Source organism: Chiloscyllium plagiosum, unplaced genomic scaffold (genome assembly GCF_037043375.1).
Source record: "Chiloscyllium plagiosum isolate Xiang-an unplaced genomic scaffold, Cpla_swu_hap1 HiC_scaffold_53X, whole genome shotgun sequence".
NCBI classification, from domain to species: Eukaryota; Metazoa; Chordata; class Chondrichthyes; order Orectolobiformes; family Hemiscylliidae; genus Chiloscyllium; species Chiloscyllium plagiosum.
This window is the reverse complement of record NW_028270191.1, coordinates 19,213,722-19,229,336: the sequence shown is the minus strand read 5'-3', so window position 1 is coordinate 19,229,336 and position 15,615 is coordinate 19,213,722. Positions and strand designations below refer to the sequence as shown.

Genomic DNA, 15,615 nt, shown 5'->3' with positions numbered 1-15,615 from the left:
TCTCCCCCAGTGTGTTTGTTGACTTGGATCCCATTTACCACCCCCTGAGAAAAAGAACAGGAAATGACATCACCAACCCAAAGAAACCTAAACACATAAATAGAGAGCAGGGCATTGCCACCAGCGCTTCATCCGGAGGCTCACTGATGATGTTACCCCTTACCAAGGCTTTTGATTTGCCGCTATAGTATGGCATTGTGCTTGCTTTTTGTTCATTATTTTTGACTGGTTGCAGTCTGCACTAAGACTTCTATCATTCCCCATTTACTTTTCGTCTCTTTTCTGTCTAGTTCACAATGATTTTTATGGCATGTTTTCCATCTGCTGCGCATCATCTTGCACTTGTATCTGTATTGAATTTCTTTTTTCACAGTTCTGCACACAAGCTCATGTTGTCTCTGGATCTCCTTGGCTCTTTTGTCAGACTCAAATCTCCCACCCTTGAATTGGTATCATCTGTGTTCCTAAATTCTAGTCACTTTTGCAGATCAGAAACAAAAAGTTCCAGCACCAATCCCTGGGATGCATCACTCAGTACATTTCCACAGCCCGACCTGGTGTTGCTTGTTTAAACAATAGACAATAGGTGCAGGAGTAGGCCATTCTGCCCTTCAAGCCTGCACCTCCATTCAATATGATCATGGCTGATCATCCTTAATCAGTATCCTATTCCTGCCTTATCTCCATAACCCTTGATTCCACAATCCCTGAGAGCTCTATCCAACTCTTTCTTAAACGAATCCAGAGACTGGGCCTCCACTGCCCTCTGGGGCAGAGCATTCCACACAGCCACCACTCTCTGGGTGAAGAAGTTTCTCCTCATCTCTGTCCTAAATGGTCTACATCGTATTTTTAAGCTGTGTCCTCTGGTTCGGCACTCACCCATCAGCAGAAACATGTTTCCTGCCTCCAGAGTGTCCAATCCTTTAATATGTCTCAATCATATCCCCTCTCAGTCTTCTAAACTCAAGGGTATACAAGCCCAGTCTTTCAGTGTAGGGTAATCCCGCCATTCCAGGAATTGACCTCGTGAACCTCCGCTGCACTCCCTCAATAGCCAGAATGTCTTTCCTCAAATTTGGAGACCAGAACTGCACACAGTACTACCTTGTGTTTGTGAAGCACTTTTTCTCTTGGAATTTCTGGAAGTGTTGGTATACTGTATAGGATGCTGATGCTTTTTGATTTCATTGGCTACATAAATGTATGCCAAGAAGCCTTGGGTGGCAAGTAAAGTCTATGTCCATGTTCCCATTAATTTCCATACACTTCACACTAACATTTTTCTGGTTTACAATTGATCTGTTAATAATGTAGGAACACTAAAGACAGTACTTTCTAAGCCTCAGTAATCTCAAAATTCAAATGGGAAAACTGGAAGCAATTAATCAGTGCAAATTGCATTGAGCTGTCTGGGAGTATGGGAGCACCTAGGCTCTGGGACTTGTTTCCTGATCACATCGATACTAGATCACAGGACTTTTAAATTTTCAGTTGGAATGTCACTCCCTTAACAGTTGGACAGACTAGATCAGCCCCTTCTTAAAACCGAAGTGATGTTAAGGTTTGCTCCCAATCAGTTCCATTATGTTACTTGTTATTGATGTTGGACTGCAGCTCTATTGTTGCCTGAGCTTGTTCCATTGCCTGCTTTAAACGTAACTGAGGTGAGTTGATTTCATATCCAGTGGTCCCATTCCTATGTCTTTTATAATGACTGACCGCCCATTGTAGATTTCATTCCTGACCTGTTCATGAGAATTTATTGTACCCTCTTAAGCCCCTCTTGAGCAATCATATAAGTAACAAAGTAATCTTTCATTGCCATGGAATTGTACAAGTCGAGTACTAGTTTGCAATATTAGTTTAATCAGCTTAGTTGGTTCAAATCCCTCACTGGAATAACTTTTTTTTTCCCACCCTTACCTTTTCTCTCAGCATTCTCTCCTGTTTATTTTGACCCAGCAGTTTATAACCAATCCTGAGAAATATCCTTGTTCTATTTGCACCCTATACTTTCGGAATGCTGAATACATGTCGGTGAGTCTGGTTCTGAGAGCTCCCCCACCTTCGCACCATTAAGCATTAACCATACTTCAAAGATATTACTCCACTAAAACTCCCAACTGCCACAACAGCTTCAGGCTCCAATACTTTTAATTTTGTATGTTTTTAATGTTTATACACATATAAACCATAATCAGATAAGAGCATCTTTCACAGCATTCCTCCTTTATTTAATTGATTTTTAAAATGTTCTTATTTGGCCTAGTTTCTTTGTCCTTCCTTGCCATTTAAGTTCTTGTCCACTAACCTGTATGTTCTCTTTGTAAGAACATTAATACCAGAATGGCAAGTCCTACCTCATTAATATTCCGTCAAGGGAATCTAAAACTGTCAATTCTCCACTTTTCTCTGGGCTGCACATCGAAATCTGTTCTGGTTTTACTGGCCCAGCACATTACAGTAAGAACAGCCCTGAAAGAGAGGTCGCAGGTTTATTCTCCAGTTGCTTGGAAGTGTCTCGCAATTAATTAATTGCGTTTAAAATGCAATCATGTGCGCCAATGCATGCAAATTTTATGCACAGCAATTTTCGCAAGCAGCAAATGAAGTGTCTGATCAGTTTGCTGTCTGTTATCTGTGGTGGGGTTGGTGGAGGGTGCAATGTTGATCAGGGTGCTACAAAAGCTCTCTATTAAATAGGTCCTGGGATCATTTATGTTCACCTAACTGGGTAGGTAGGACCTCTGTTCAATGTCTTATTCAAAAGGTATCACCTCTGCCAATGTAATAGTCTGTCAGACCTGCTATGGGAGTATTTGCTTGACCCACAACCTTCTGACAAAAGCCAAAGTTATCCACCTGCGTCAAGCTGAGAGCCCTCAAAGTTACCACGTAGCTTGGAATATATTGTAACTCCTCACATTGTTTTGCAGGACTTTCTTGTTCTTTCTTGTCATTAGGTTTGTGAGCTGCAGCTTCTGGTTCTTTTCCTCCCTTTTAAAAAAAGTTCCTTGACCTGTATGTTGTCCCTGTCTGGGTGGTGTTGATCCTACACTGCATTCAGGACTGCTGGTCAGAGATGGAAAAGAGACAGACTATATTCCTCATCCTGGGACACCTGACTCCAATGGTTTTCATGGATGTGGCATTCCTTTCCCTACCGATAATCTCTTGCTTCACTGTGGTGTGATGATACAAATGATTATCTCTCCCTCTAGCCTGTACTTGTCCTCAGCTTTTTTATGTTAAAACAAACTGTACAGCTCTTGGACCATCCCACACTGCTGGTGTTTTCTTGTTCTGAATTCTCCAGTCAGCCTGCTTCTGCAAGCAGTCACCTCAGATCATTGCTTCTGTCAGCAAGGTGACCGTTTTGTGGAATGTATCTTCCAGGGGCCTATCTTCTTCAAGTATGTATGGAGTGTAGTCATCTGGTCATTGCAGTAAACACTTCACTGTGTTCACAAAGCAGAGCCCTTTTTAACTTTGTTTTATATTGCCAAATGCTATTCAAATACAGAAAATTCCGAGTCATGATGAGAGACGGACCAAAGCTCGCTAAAATGCCTTGAGTTTAGAAACTCAACAGAAGTTGATTCGATCAATAGGCAAGTGAAGTTAGGTGGGATGGTAATGACCAATCAGGCAACCAAAGAACTCCTTAAAGTTCTCGACAAAACTTGCAAGCGGGCATTAAAAATACAGTTCCAATAAATACAAGATATGCTGAGAGTGAGAGATATTATAAAAACAGTTCACCTTGCTGAGGGAAGAGGCTGAGAGAGATCTGGATGCGGGCCATGTTCAGTCATTGCAAAGCAGTAATGAACATATAAAGCTGAGCTAAATTGGCGAATCAGTCAAATACAGATCTGGCATTACCTGCGGCACTTTGTTACAGTTTGTGATTAGGCTGCAGTCTTCAAGCTCATTTCACCAAGGGACAAACCTGGGAAGCATTGGGAACAGGGACATTACTGGTGTTGGAGAACTGAATTACTGTGTGAGCATAGAAAATCCTGGGTTTCTCATTGAAAGGAGGATAATGAGAGGAATAAAGGTGTATGTATTATTTAAAATTATTCTGACTGGGATACAAGAAGAAATACAAAGGCAGCATGGTGGCTCAGTGCTTAGCACTGCTGCCTCACAGCACCAGGGGCTCAATTCCAGCCTTGGGCGACTGTGTCGAGTTTGCGCATTCTCCGCATGTCTGTGTGGGTTTCCTCCCACAGTCCGAAGATGTGCAGGTTAGGGCGAATTGGCCATAGTGTTCAGGGCTGTGTAGGTTAGAGGAAATGACAGTAATAGGTAAGGGAAATGGGCCTGAGTCTGACACTCTTCGGAGGGTCGGTGTAGACCTTTTGGGCCACAAAAGGTTTCCACAATGTAGGAATTCTACGGAAAAAAGAATGGGTTTTAAGGAAACAAGTTCAGGGCTGAGGTCAGGAAGCACTTATTGATGAAGTGAAAATACCAGAGGTAAAAACAGGAGTCATTCAAAAGGTACTTAGATGCTGTGGAAGTTTCTATGGAAAGTATAGCTGGATGGGCCAAATGACTTTCCTCACTTGGCGATTCTATCATCAGACTTGGAACTTGCTGAAAGGAACCAGAAATAATGGAAAATGCTGAAGATACACTTGTAGCTGTAAAAAATTAACTTAACAATTAATACTATGAAGTTCCCATTTTAAAATTAGCTACACACGGCATAAAATTTGCAACAGAAACTGTTTAATAATTTAAATGAAGAAAATGGTAAACTTTTGAAAATGAAAGTTTTATTTACAGTAAACTGTGTTGTAATAGCTACCCAGTGTACATTTTTGGGTGAAGACCATTCTGTGAGTCAGCACTTATATTTTATATCCAAACCACCTTCTACCTGCTAATATCTGTACAAACATATGTTAGGAGCATGAGTATGCCATTCGGCCCTCTAGCCTGTTCCACCATTCAATAAGATCACAGCTGGTGAGATTGTGGCCTCAAATTTTTATGCCTATCTACCTCCAATAACCTTTGATTTTCTTATTAATCAATAATCGATCTACTTCAACCTTAAAATTATTCAATGAGCCTACCTCCTCCTCTGGGACAGAAATTCAAAGACCCACAATCAAAGTCAAGCTCCTAGTGTAATGCCAGAATTTTTCTGGTTCATATGTCAAATTTTACTCGCTTTTTAAACCTCAGTACTTATTTCTTCCCAGCTGCACGCTGAACAAAGTCAAAATTCTATCAATCAAATGAAAGGAAGATCTATACTAATTCATTCAACTTGCTTCTGTGACCACAGTTAATGACTTATTTCACTGCCTTAAGATATGTTTTCTGTGCTATCATGGTGTCACTGCAAGTTGTGAATCCAAATAGCCTTTCTTCATACTTTCTGACCCATTCTATACAATAGCCTTAGTGTAAATAGAGATGGTGATGGCTAGTTTTTTTCTAAAAAAACAGGTACAGTATTTACTTTTAACACTTTTTTTTAGAAAAAGAAATTTCTGGTTCTACTGAGAAGGCTAGGTGTTAAATTACAAGCAAGTCCAAGTCTGCTGTCTCTCATTGTCTATATGTGGTAATCAGTCGTCCAAGCCCATTGGCAGAAATCTAGAAGCAGCTAATCTTTTCACTCTCTGAGCCAGAGAATCCATTGCATAAAGGCAGATACTCTAAAAATATTCCCAGTCAAAGTGGGGAAAAATTAAGTTTGTGATACTTTTTAAAAAGTGTTTTTTTTAAATGTAATTTGTTGCAGGAGATTTTGTCTATTATAACTGTTTATGCCATGATTCCTGAAATATTTCCTGGTTGAGATTCCAGCCAGTTCTACATATTTGACTGAAATAATGTCACCTGAAGGAGCTGGAATTGCTAACACTCTTTCTTTAATTGCAGTGAACGACTCCAACAATGAGGTCTACACTCGCTTTATGAAGTCGCACAGATGCTATGATCTTGTTCCCACCAGTTCCAAACTTGTGGTATTTGATACTTCCCTGCAGGTAATGTAGGGATGTGGAATTCTGCTACTATTGAACTATTGAGACTATTCCAACTCCATAGAGCATATGTAAATCCTAAACTCAAAATGATAATAGATTATATGCAATGCCTTAAGGATATCTTTCTCATCACATTCTCCATTGTTTCCAAACACTTTGCCTGCAGGTTGTAAGTTTGCTCGCTGAGCTGGAAGGTTTGTTCTCAGATGTTTCGTCACCATGCTAGGTAGCATCAGTGAGCCTCCATTGAAGCATTCATGTACTGTCCCACTTTCTATTTGTGTGTCTTGGTCTGTTGTGGTGGGTAATATCACTTCCAGTTTGTTTTCTGAGAGGTTGGTAAATGGGGTCCAATTCCATGTGTTTGTTGATGGAGTTCCAGTTTGAATGCCAGGCCTCTAGGAATTACGTCAGTGTTTTTGTTAGTTTGCCTGGAATTAATTACTTTGAGGTAGGTAAACCACTTATGCCTAGAAAGAGATACCACTTACTGCAGGAAATGAACGATTAGTTACATTATTTTTGATAATGTTGAGCAGGATGGCAGGAAAATTCCCTGCTCTTTCATTGGATCCTGAAACCCACTTCAACCAGTGAGGCAGGTTAAGTGGACAGTGGCACCCTAGCAAGTGCTGTCTCAGCACTGCATTGAAGCATCAGCTTAAATTAAAGGTATCAAGCTTTTGTTAGAGACATAACATGGTGCTTCTGGAGTGCATGTAAACGTTAAACCAATATCTTGATTTCTATTCATATGCATTAAGTTGCTGATGTGATTAGATCTTGGCTGGATTGCCAGAATTTGGGAACTGCTTGTGCTATGGTTGCAGACTGGACGCTTAGAGTCCAAGTTATGCACTCAAATTCTTGAGTGCGACTTGAATCTGTGACTGAAAGTTGGGAGTGCTGTCTACTGAATGAAGCTGGAACAAGATATAACACTCATCAGTTATTGTTTAAAGCTCAAAATGTGCCTTAAAAAATGTCAAAGCAACTGAATACATTTGGTGCATGACTAGCTTGTCCCACAGATAGGTAAATAGCTAGGAGGATCAGTTTATCTCCTTTAGTTAGAAGCATCTCTCCAAATCAGATTTGAGGTAGACAAAGCTATAGAAATTGGTTTCTCGATTTAGCTGAGTAAATGGTTCAGTAAGTTCTGAAGGAGCTGAATTCGCATTTGATGACGTTCGAAGTGATGGGAAAATTTTAATTATTAAAGGCAATTTTCACATGATAGGCCTTTCATCCATACCTTCATTTTCTCCTTTATGAATATTAAATTCTTCAGTGAAACATCTTCATTTTATCTTTATGACAAATAAAATTGGATTCAACTGGAGTGGGGAAGTAATAATTAACCTGGTAGTCTTGTGTAGGCATAAATGTTCACTCTTAATATTTGTCAAAAAACATGCTTGATTGTCTAACTGACTGCCTACCCTGAAAGCCATGGATTACAGTGTTGCTACAAAATTGCTTTTTTAACTAGTTGACGTTGTTGGAATGTCAATAGTTAGATTTCATCCAAATGGATTAACTATTCATCACCATAATAGATCATACCAACTCTTTAAATAATCATTTTAATAATGTGGCATTCATAGTTTCTTTATGAATAGTACTGCACTCCAGAAGCCAGTGACTCTTGCTGGCCTCCTGTACATTGTCCTTTGTGGTCATTTGTCATTTATATTATGCCCCACATTTAGTGGGGAGAAGAGGAGAGATCACAGGCCAGTTCAATACTTCTGTTTTTGCCCAACATCTATACAATAATGCTTTGAGCAAGGGTTGCTGGTTAGAAGTTGGGCAAATGGTGGAAGCATCAATGAGGGATCATTTTGCAGATTCAAGATTATGGAAAATGACCAGGATGGGCTTGAATTCAAACTGCTTAAAGTGGGGCAAGGCCAATTTTAATAAAACTGGGTATGGTTTGGCCAGAGTGGATGAGGAGCAGATACATTTAGGTAAATCTGTGTCAGAATAGTGGGATGCATTTAAGAAAGAAATAAGGAGAGTGCAATAAAGAAATTTGGCTAATTAGATCCAGAATTGGCTGAGGGACAGGAAGCAGAAGGTGATTTTGAGGATGTTTTTGTGATTGGAAGTCTGTGTTCAGTGGTGTCGCACAGGGATCAGTGTTATGGCCGTTGCAGTTTCTGGTTTATATAAATGATTCCTACTTGAATATAAGAGGGTTGGTCAGTAAGCTTACAAATTATAGCAAAAGTTAGTGAGGTGGAAAATAGTGATGAGGATAGCCATAGATTACAAGAGGATATCGACAAGCTAGTCAGATGGACTGATCAGTGGCAAATGAAATTCAATCTGGATCATTGTGAGGTCACTTGGGCAGGACAGACAAGGTAAGGAAATACATGAACAATAGGACCCGGGGAAGCACTGAAGATCAGAGGGACCTTGTGCATGTCAACTGGTTCCGTAAGGTAGCCAGACAGGTAGATAAAGTACCTAAGGCATATGGGACACTTGCCTTTATTCACCAAGGCACAGAGTTTAAGAATAGGGAGATGCTGCTGGAGTTGTATAAAATGTTTTGGTTATGCTACACTGGACTATTGTGTACAGTTCTGGAATCCACACTATGGGAGGGATGTGATAGCACTGCAGAGGATAGGCGAAAGTGAGGACTGCAAATGCTGGAGATCAGAATCGAAGAATATGGTACTGGAAAAGCACAGCCGGTCAGGCAGCATCTGAGGAGCAGGAGAATCAACGTTTCGGGCATATAAGCTCTTCATCGGGAATGAGGCTTGTGGGCCAAGGAGGCTGAGAGATAAATGGGAGGGGGGTGGGGTTGGGGGGGAAGGTAGCTGGAATGCAATAGGTAGATGAAGGTGGGGGTGAGTGATAGGTCAGAGAGGAGGGTGGAGCAGATAGGTAGGAAGGAAGATGGACTGGTAGAACTGTTCAAGAGGGCATTGCAGAATTGGAAGGTTGGAATTGGAGTAAGGTGAGGGGAGTGGAAATGGGGAAACTGGTAAAATCCACATTAATCCTGGGATCAATATTTAGATGTGAACTTTAAAATGCCAACACATACAAGGCTATGAGTTGGTGTTAGAAAACGGGATTACAATAGTTAGGCTGTTTTTTGGCCCGCGCAGACTGTATGTACCAAAGGGCCTTTTTCTCTGCTGTAGTCATCTGACTAAATCAGGAGGAAAAGCCTTACCTGGTTTTCTTTTTTTGATTAAAGAAACCCCTATCCTCCTGAGCATGTTGTGTTGAGTTGCATACTTGCAGGTGACTTCAGCTTATCCCGTTGGTTTGAGGTGTCAAACACAGAACCTACAAGGACTGCCAAGAAAGCCCAAAGTCACATTTTAAAACAAGAAATGTATTGCAGTCTCTCTCTTGAAAGTTTACTCGTAGGATGTAAACGTCTGATGTTATGATCCCAGCTGATGCTATTACTGGATGATTCCGATCCCAAACTGCAATCTGGCTTGATAGTTTTTTTTGTAAATTTAATGTGGTTGTCCTTCATTGAAGTATATGCATGCAATGCTACCGATTTGATTTTAATGCAATCATGCTTAAACTGTAGAGTCATAGAGAGGTACAGCTCAGAAACAGACCTTTCGGTCCAACTCATCCATGCTGACCAGATATCCTAAATTAATCTAGTCCCATTCGCCAGCATTTGGCCCATGTCCCTCTAAACCCTTCCTATTCATGTCCCCATCCAGATGCCTTTTAAACGCTGTAATTGTACCAGCCTCCACCACTTCCTCTAGCAGCTCATTCCATACGCACACCACCCTCTGTGTGGAAAAAGTACTGCTTGCGTCCTTTTAAATCTGTCCTCTCTCACCTTAAACCTATGCCCTCTAAGTTTTAGACTCCCCTACCCTGGGAAAAAGACTGTCTATTCACCCTATCTGTATCCCTCATAATTTTATAAACCTCTGTAAGGCTACCCTTCAGCCTCTGACACTCCAGGGAAAGAAGCCCCAGCTTTCCGGTTCCACTCTGGTTTCTCATGAAACGTTTCTGAACTGGAATTTTCAAACTGAAACCCTTACATTGAGGTAACCTATTTCCAAACTTTTCTCCACTAATTCCTTTCTCCAGCCAGAACTGTTTTGGAATCTCACCCCAGCAGTCCTTTTGTGAACAGAAAACTGAAAGCTTTCCAAGCTGGGTTTTCCCAAAGCAGAAATCAAGTCTTGATTCTCCTAGATCAAAAGCAAGCTGATGCCTTTAATATCTCTGATTGTAAACCTCTCAGTGCAAATGTATTATCAACCCAGGAAGGTCTCAGTTACCTGCTCTTTGACACAAAGTGGTTTAAAATCAGTGCTCCAGGAAGACTGACAAGCTAATTATTAAATCCTTTCATACACATATAACAAATTTCATATACCACGATTTCAAAATCTAAACTCTAAAATAATTTCTATAAATCTCACACCCTGAATCTCTCAAGCTTATGTATAATTGTCCATCAGATGTGCATTTCAGAAGATGGCTCATTTCAGCATTGTGCGGAGACTCCTATTCATGATGATTAATGTGGGAAAAATATGGGGATGCTTCAAGTATGAGCCCCAAAAAGATGTTGTAGGCAGTTCAGCTATGATGGGGGTCTCTTTTCAACTTTCAGTTCTCTCCTCGTTTAAATTGGAGCGTTTACCTTTGTATGGCACACTAAGTCAAAATGTGAAGTGTAGAATTTGTCCCAGAAATGAAGAAGTTTGACTCTTGAATTAAAAATTTGCCAACTTAGTGAATTTGATGCTCATGTTAAGCCTGAGAGTCCTAGAGATGTACAGCATGGAAACAGACCCTTCGGTCAGACCCGTCCACGCCGACCAGATATCCCAACCCAATCTATCTCACCTGCCAGCACCCAGCCCATATCCCTCCAAACCCTTCCTATTCATATACCCATCCAAATGCCTCTTAAATGTTGCAATTGTACCAGCCTCCACCACATCCTCTGGCAGCTCATTCCATACACGTACCACCCTCTGCGTGAAAAAGTTGCCCCTTAGGTCTCTTTTATATTTTTCCCTCTCACCCTAAACCTATGCCCTCTAGTTCTGGACTCCCTGACCCCAGGGAAAAGACTTTGTCTATTTATCCTATCCATGCCCCTCATAATTTTGTAAACCTCTATAAGGTCACCCCTCAGCCTCTGACACTCCAGGGAAAACAGCCCCAGCCTGTTCAGCCTCTCCCTGTAGCTCAGACCCTCCAACCCTGGCAACATCCTTGTAAATCTTTTCTGAACCCTTTCAAGTTTCACAACATCTTTCCGATAGGAAGGAGACCAGAATTGCACACAATATTCCAACAGTGGCCTGACCAATGTCCTGTACAGCCGCAACATGACCTCCCAATCCTGTACTCAATACTCTGACCAATTAAAGAAAGCATACCAAATGCCTCCTTCATTATCCTATCTACCTGCGACTGCACTTTCAAGGAGCTATGAACCTGCACTCCAAGGTGTCTTTGTTCAGCAACACTCCCTAGGACCTTACCATTAAGTGTATAAGCCCTGCTAAGATTTGCCTTCCCAAGATGCAGCGCCTCCCATTTATTGAATTAAACTCCATCTGCCACTTCTCAGTCCTTTGGCCCATCTGATCAAGATCCTGTTGTAATTTGAGTTAACCTTCTTGGCTGTCCACTACACCTCCAATTTTGGTGTAATCTGCAAACTTACTAACTTATGCTCACATCTAAATTATTTATGTAAATGACAAAAAATAGAGGACCCAGCACCGATCCTTGTGGCACTCCACTGATCACAGGCCTCCAGTCTGGAAAAACAACCCTCCACCACCACCCTCTGTCTTCTACCTTTGAGCCAGTTCTCTATCTAAATGGCTAGTTCTCCCTGTATTCCATGAGATCTAACCTTGCTAATCAGTCTCCCATGGGGAACCTTGTCGAATGCCTTACTGAAGTCCATATAGATCACATCTACCACTCTGCTCTCATCAGTCCTCTTTGTTACTTCCTCAAAAAACTCAATCAAGTTTGTGAGACATGATTTCCCACGCACAAAGCCATGTTGACTATCCATAATCAGTCCTTACCTTTCCAAATGTACACCCTGTCCCTCAGGATTCTCTCCAATACCTTGCCCACCACCGAGGTCAGGCTCACTGGTCTATAGTTCCCTGGCTTGTCCTTACCACCCTTCTTAAACAGTGGCACCACATTAGCCAACCTCCAGTCTTCTGGCACTTCACCTGTGACTATCGGTGATACAAATATCTCAGCAAGAGGCCCAGCAATCACTTTTCTGGCTTTCCACAGAGTTCTACGGTACACCTGATTAGGTCCTGTGGATTTATCCACTTTTATGCATTTCAAGACATCCAGCACTTCCTCCTCTGTAATATGGACATTTTTCAAGATGTCACCATCGATTTCCCTACATTCTATATCTGCCATATCCTTTTCCACAGCAAATAGTGATGCAAAATACTTGTTTAGTATCTCCCCCATTTTCTGCGGCTCCACACAAAGGCCTCCTTGCTGATCTTTGAGGGGCCCTATTGTCTTCCTAGTTACCATTTTGTCCTTAATATATTTGTAAAAACCCTTTGGATTCTCCTTAATTCTATTTGCCAAAGCTATCTCATGTGCCCGTTTTGCCCTCCTGATTTCCCGCTTAAGTATACTCCTACTTTCTTTATACTCTTCTAATTAGGTTTTGGCTTTGGGGCAGATGAGAGCTCCCTGTGCACTAACAGCATGTTCTAACCTCAACATCCAATGTTTGAGCATCATTTTGCACTTCATTAATGTGGCATTTCAACTTCTCCAAGTAGGAACGCTTAAGATTATCTTGAATGAAAGCGATTGTTAAAGGAAACTGAGCACAAAATGACTCCATAGGAATTGCATCTGTGTGTACACTGCAATGGTACTGCCTGAACAGTTCCCAGGATTATTTTCTGGTTCTCGTATACCAAAATGGATATTTATGGTATTTATTAAATGACTAAACAGGGTATTCATTTGCTTATTTTAAGCCAGTAAGGCAGAGCCATTCCCTATCAAACTACATTTGTCCACAGGTCTATAGGGTGAAATAATCTAGGCTAAATTTAAACACTGTGGGTTCTTTTCAAAAGGATTGAGTTCTTGGTGCCTGTGCGACACCCCAGAATTGTAATCTTCAGAGCTATCAAAAATTTCAGTCCTTACTTACTTTCTCTTCTCATGCAGGTGAAGAAGGCTTTCTTTGCTCTGGTTTCAAATGGTGTCCGTGCTGCCCCACTCTGGGATAGCAAAACACAAAGCTTTGTGGGTAAGTTCTATTGATCCTGCAGAGCATTTTTTCCCAATTAATTTTAAGGAGGCTTTTCTGTGGAAATAATTAAAAAGAAACTACCCAAATTATAGCAGCCATCTATTACAAATAGTGAATTTTGTAGTAATTGTGTTGCTGGTTCAAAATTGACAAACCTCTCAATCACTACAGACTTTGATGTCTGTTGGCAAATGATCTGGGTAAGCTGGCATATGTCTGTTAAGTGTCAGCTGCAAGATATGCTACTCTTTGGTTCCGGAAAGCATTACCCTCCTCATGAGAAGGATGGAGGTGAAACATCTGTGAAATAGCTATCACAAGTGAATGATGTATGTACTTCTCATGGAACTCCATCTACAGCCCATTTTGCAAAAGCCCTTCCATGAGTTGGTAGTCACCATACACACCCAGAGCTCCCTTCAAAGGTCAGAAGTGGCTAGCAAATTGTCTTGTCACCCAATAATGCTGAATACCATTCTGTAGTTTTGAACATGTGTACAATCCATAACAACAACCAAGAAAGTATCCATTTTTTTTTTCTTCTGTCTGGATTCTGTGGCAAAATGTATGCAGTAACTGCAGAACGTACTGATTTATTCCTGTTAAAGAAAATCATTGTCCCCCTAAAAAGTAGTAATGTACACAGATAGTATGGACTGGTTGAGCTGAATGGCCAGTTTCTTTCTACATGACGTTCTTTGTAAACCACCTGTAATGATAAACAATTGAGGCTAAATGTGAAGATTAAATAGTGACACATTATGTAGGATCTCGGAGCAAAACTAATTAATTTTGAAAGGCTATGCCGTGAGCATGTGGTTAGAAAGTTATTAAATTGTTGAGATAAGTCAATTAAATTGTGCAAAACTCGGAGTTTTTAGTTAAACAGGGAATTTGTCCTAGAGATTGATGAGCAGTGACTCATAAGATTAAAATCAATAGTTTATTCATTGCATTCCTGGATTCAAATATCATAGCAATGATTTTCCTACTCTGTTGTACCTTGCCAGATGATGTCAATGGCTTGCTATTGGCACGGTTGGCAGTGAGGATTGTGTTTGAGCTGCTGCACCATTTCTGGCTTGTGCTTTGCTAGGATATGACTCACCAAATGTCAGATTCATAAACAGGGGGTGTGCTATGCTAAGCTTTTGTAGTTTTGCTTCCAAAATGACTCAGCAAGTAGGTCAGGAATGTCTTGGATTTGAGCTGCAATCGTCTATACTGAGTTAACTGACCTCCTGATTTCCAGCTACGAAGCTGGTAAGTGAATTATTTGATTCAAACTATATGCGGGATGTTTAAATTGCACAAAGCCATGACATTATTTGCTTGCTCTCCTTTGGAGTGAGGTGATGGTCCTCCTTGTTCTCTCAGGTGAGTGGACTGCGAAGACGGGTTTTCAGTGCCACCTTTCATATTGTCTGAATGAGAGAAAGATCTGTTCTGTTTTCGCAGCAATACAAGAGGACAGTTATGATTTCAGTGCCCTTCTCATTGTTGTAAATCCAAGCTTTCAGCTGTGCTTGTGTGAAGCAAAGTGCTGCTAATTGCCAACACACGTACAATGATTAAAGAGGGGTCTAGATAGCTGCTGCTTTTTGGTCATTAGAAAGTAACGGTGGCACAGTGGTTAGCACTGCTGCCTCACAGCGCCTGAGACCCGGGTTCAATTCCTGCCTCAGGTGACTGACTGTGTGGAGTTTGCACGTTCTCCCCGTGTCTGCGTGGGTTTCCTCCGGGTGCTCCGGTTTCCTCCCACAGTCCAAAGATGTGCAGGTCAGGTGAATTGGCCATGCTAAATTGCCCATAGTGTTAGGTAAGGAGGGGCATGGGTGGGTTGCGCTTCGGCGGGTCGGTGTGGACTTGTTGGGCCGAAGGGCCTGTTTCCACACTGTAATGTAATCTAATCTAAATAGTGCTGCCACAGATTACTGTTATTCAGACATTAGAAACCTGTTTGTTTTGCCAGGGTTTTGTAATGTCACACTTTTCAGGTGACTTTTGCTGGCAATGTAGGAATTTGTACTTTCCCATTACATACAGCACTCAGGAAGAGCCCAAATGTGTCGAATTAAAGCAGCAGGGCTGTTGCTCTTTATGAGATGGCTTGCTCATAGGAGTGAAGCACAAGAAGTGGGGTCACCATACTACACAATGATGTGCCACCAGGCACTGAACAGTTAGAGTTACTGAGATTGCAATTTTATTTATCTGTAAATCAGTTGTAAACTGCCATTGAAACAAACTGATGGTTGTTCATTCATGTCCATCCTCAGTGCTGGGCAAAAC

General features: G+C 41.3%; 1 protein-coding gene across 3 annotated transcripts in view; it reads left to right on the top strand.

Moving 5' to 3' along the window:
• Positions 1-15,615, top strand: part of LOC122543313 (5'-AMP-activated protein kinase subunit gamma-1) — a 61,742-nt gene that overhangs the window by 28,126 nt on the left and 18,001 nt on the right. For all 3 annotated transcript variants that reach the window (XM_043681830.2, XM_043681831.2, XM_087985550.1), the window contains 2 exons: positions 5,911-6,017; positions 13,239-13,320. In XM_043681830.2, the coding sequence (XP_043537765.1) occupies positions 5,911-6,017; positions 13,239-13,320 (189 nt within the window). The remainder of the gene's footprint in view (positions 1-5,910; positions 6,018-13,238; positions 13,321-15,615) is intronic.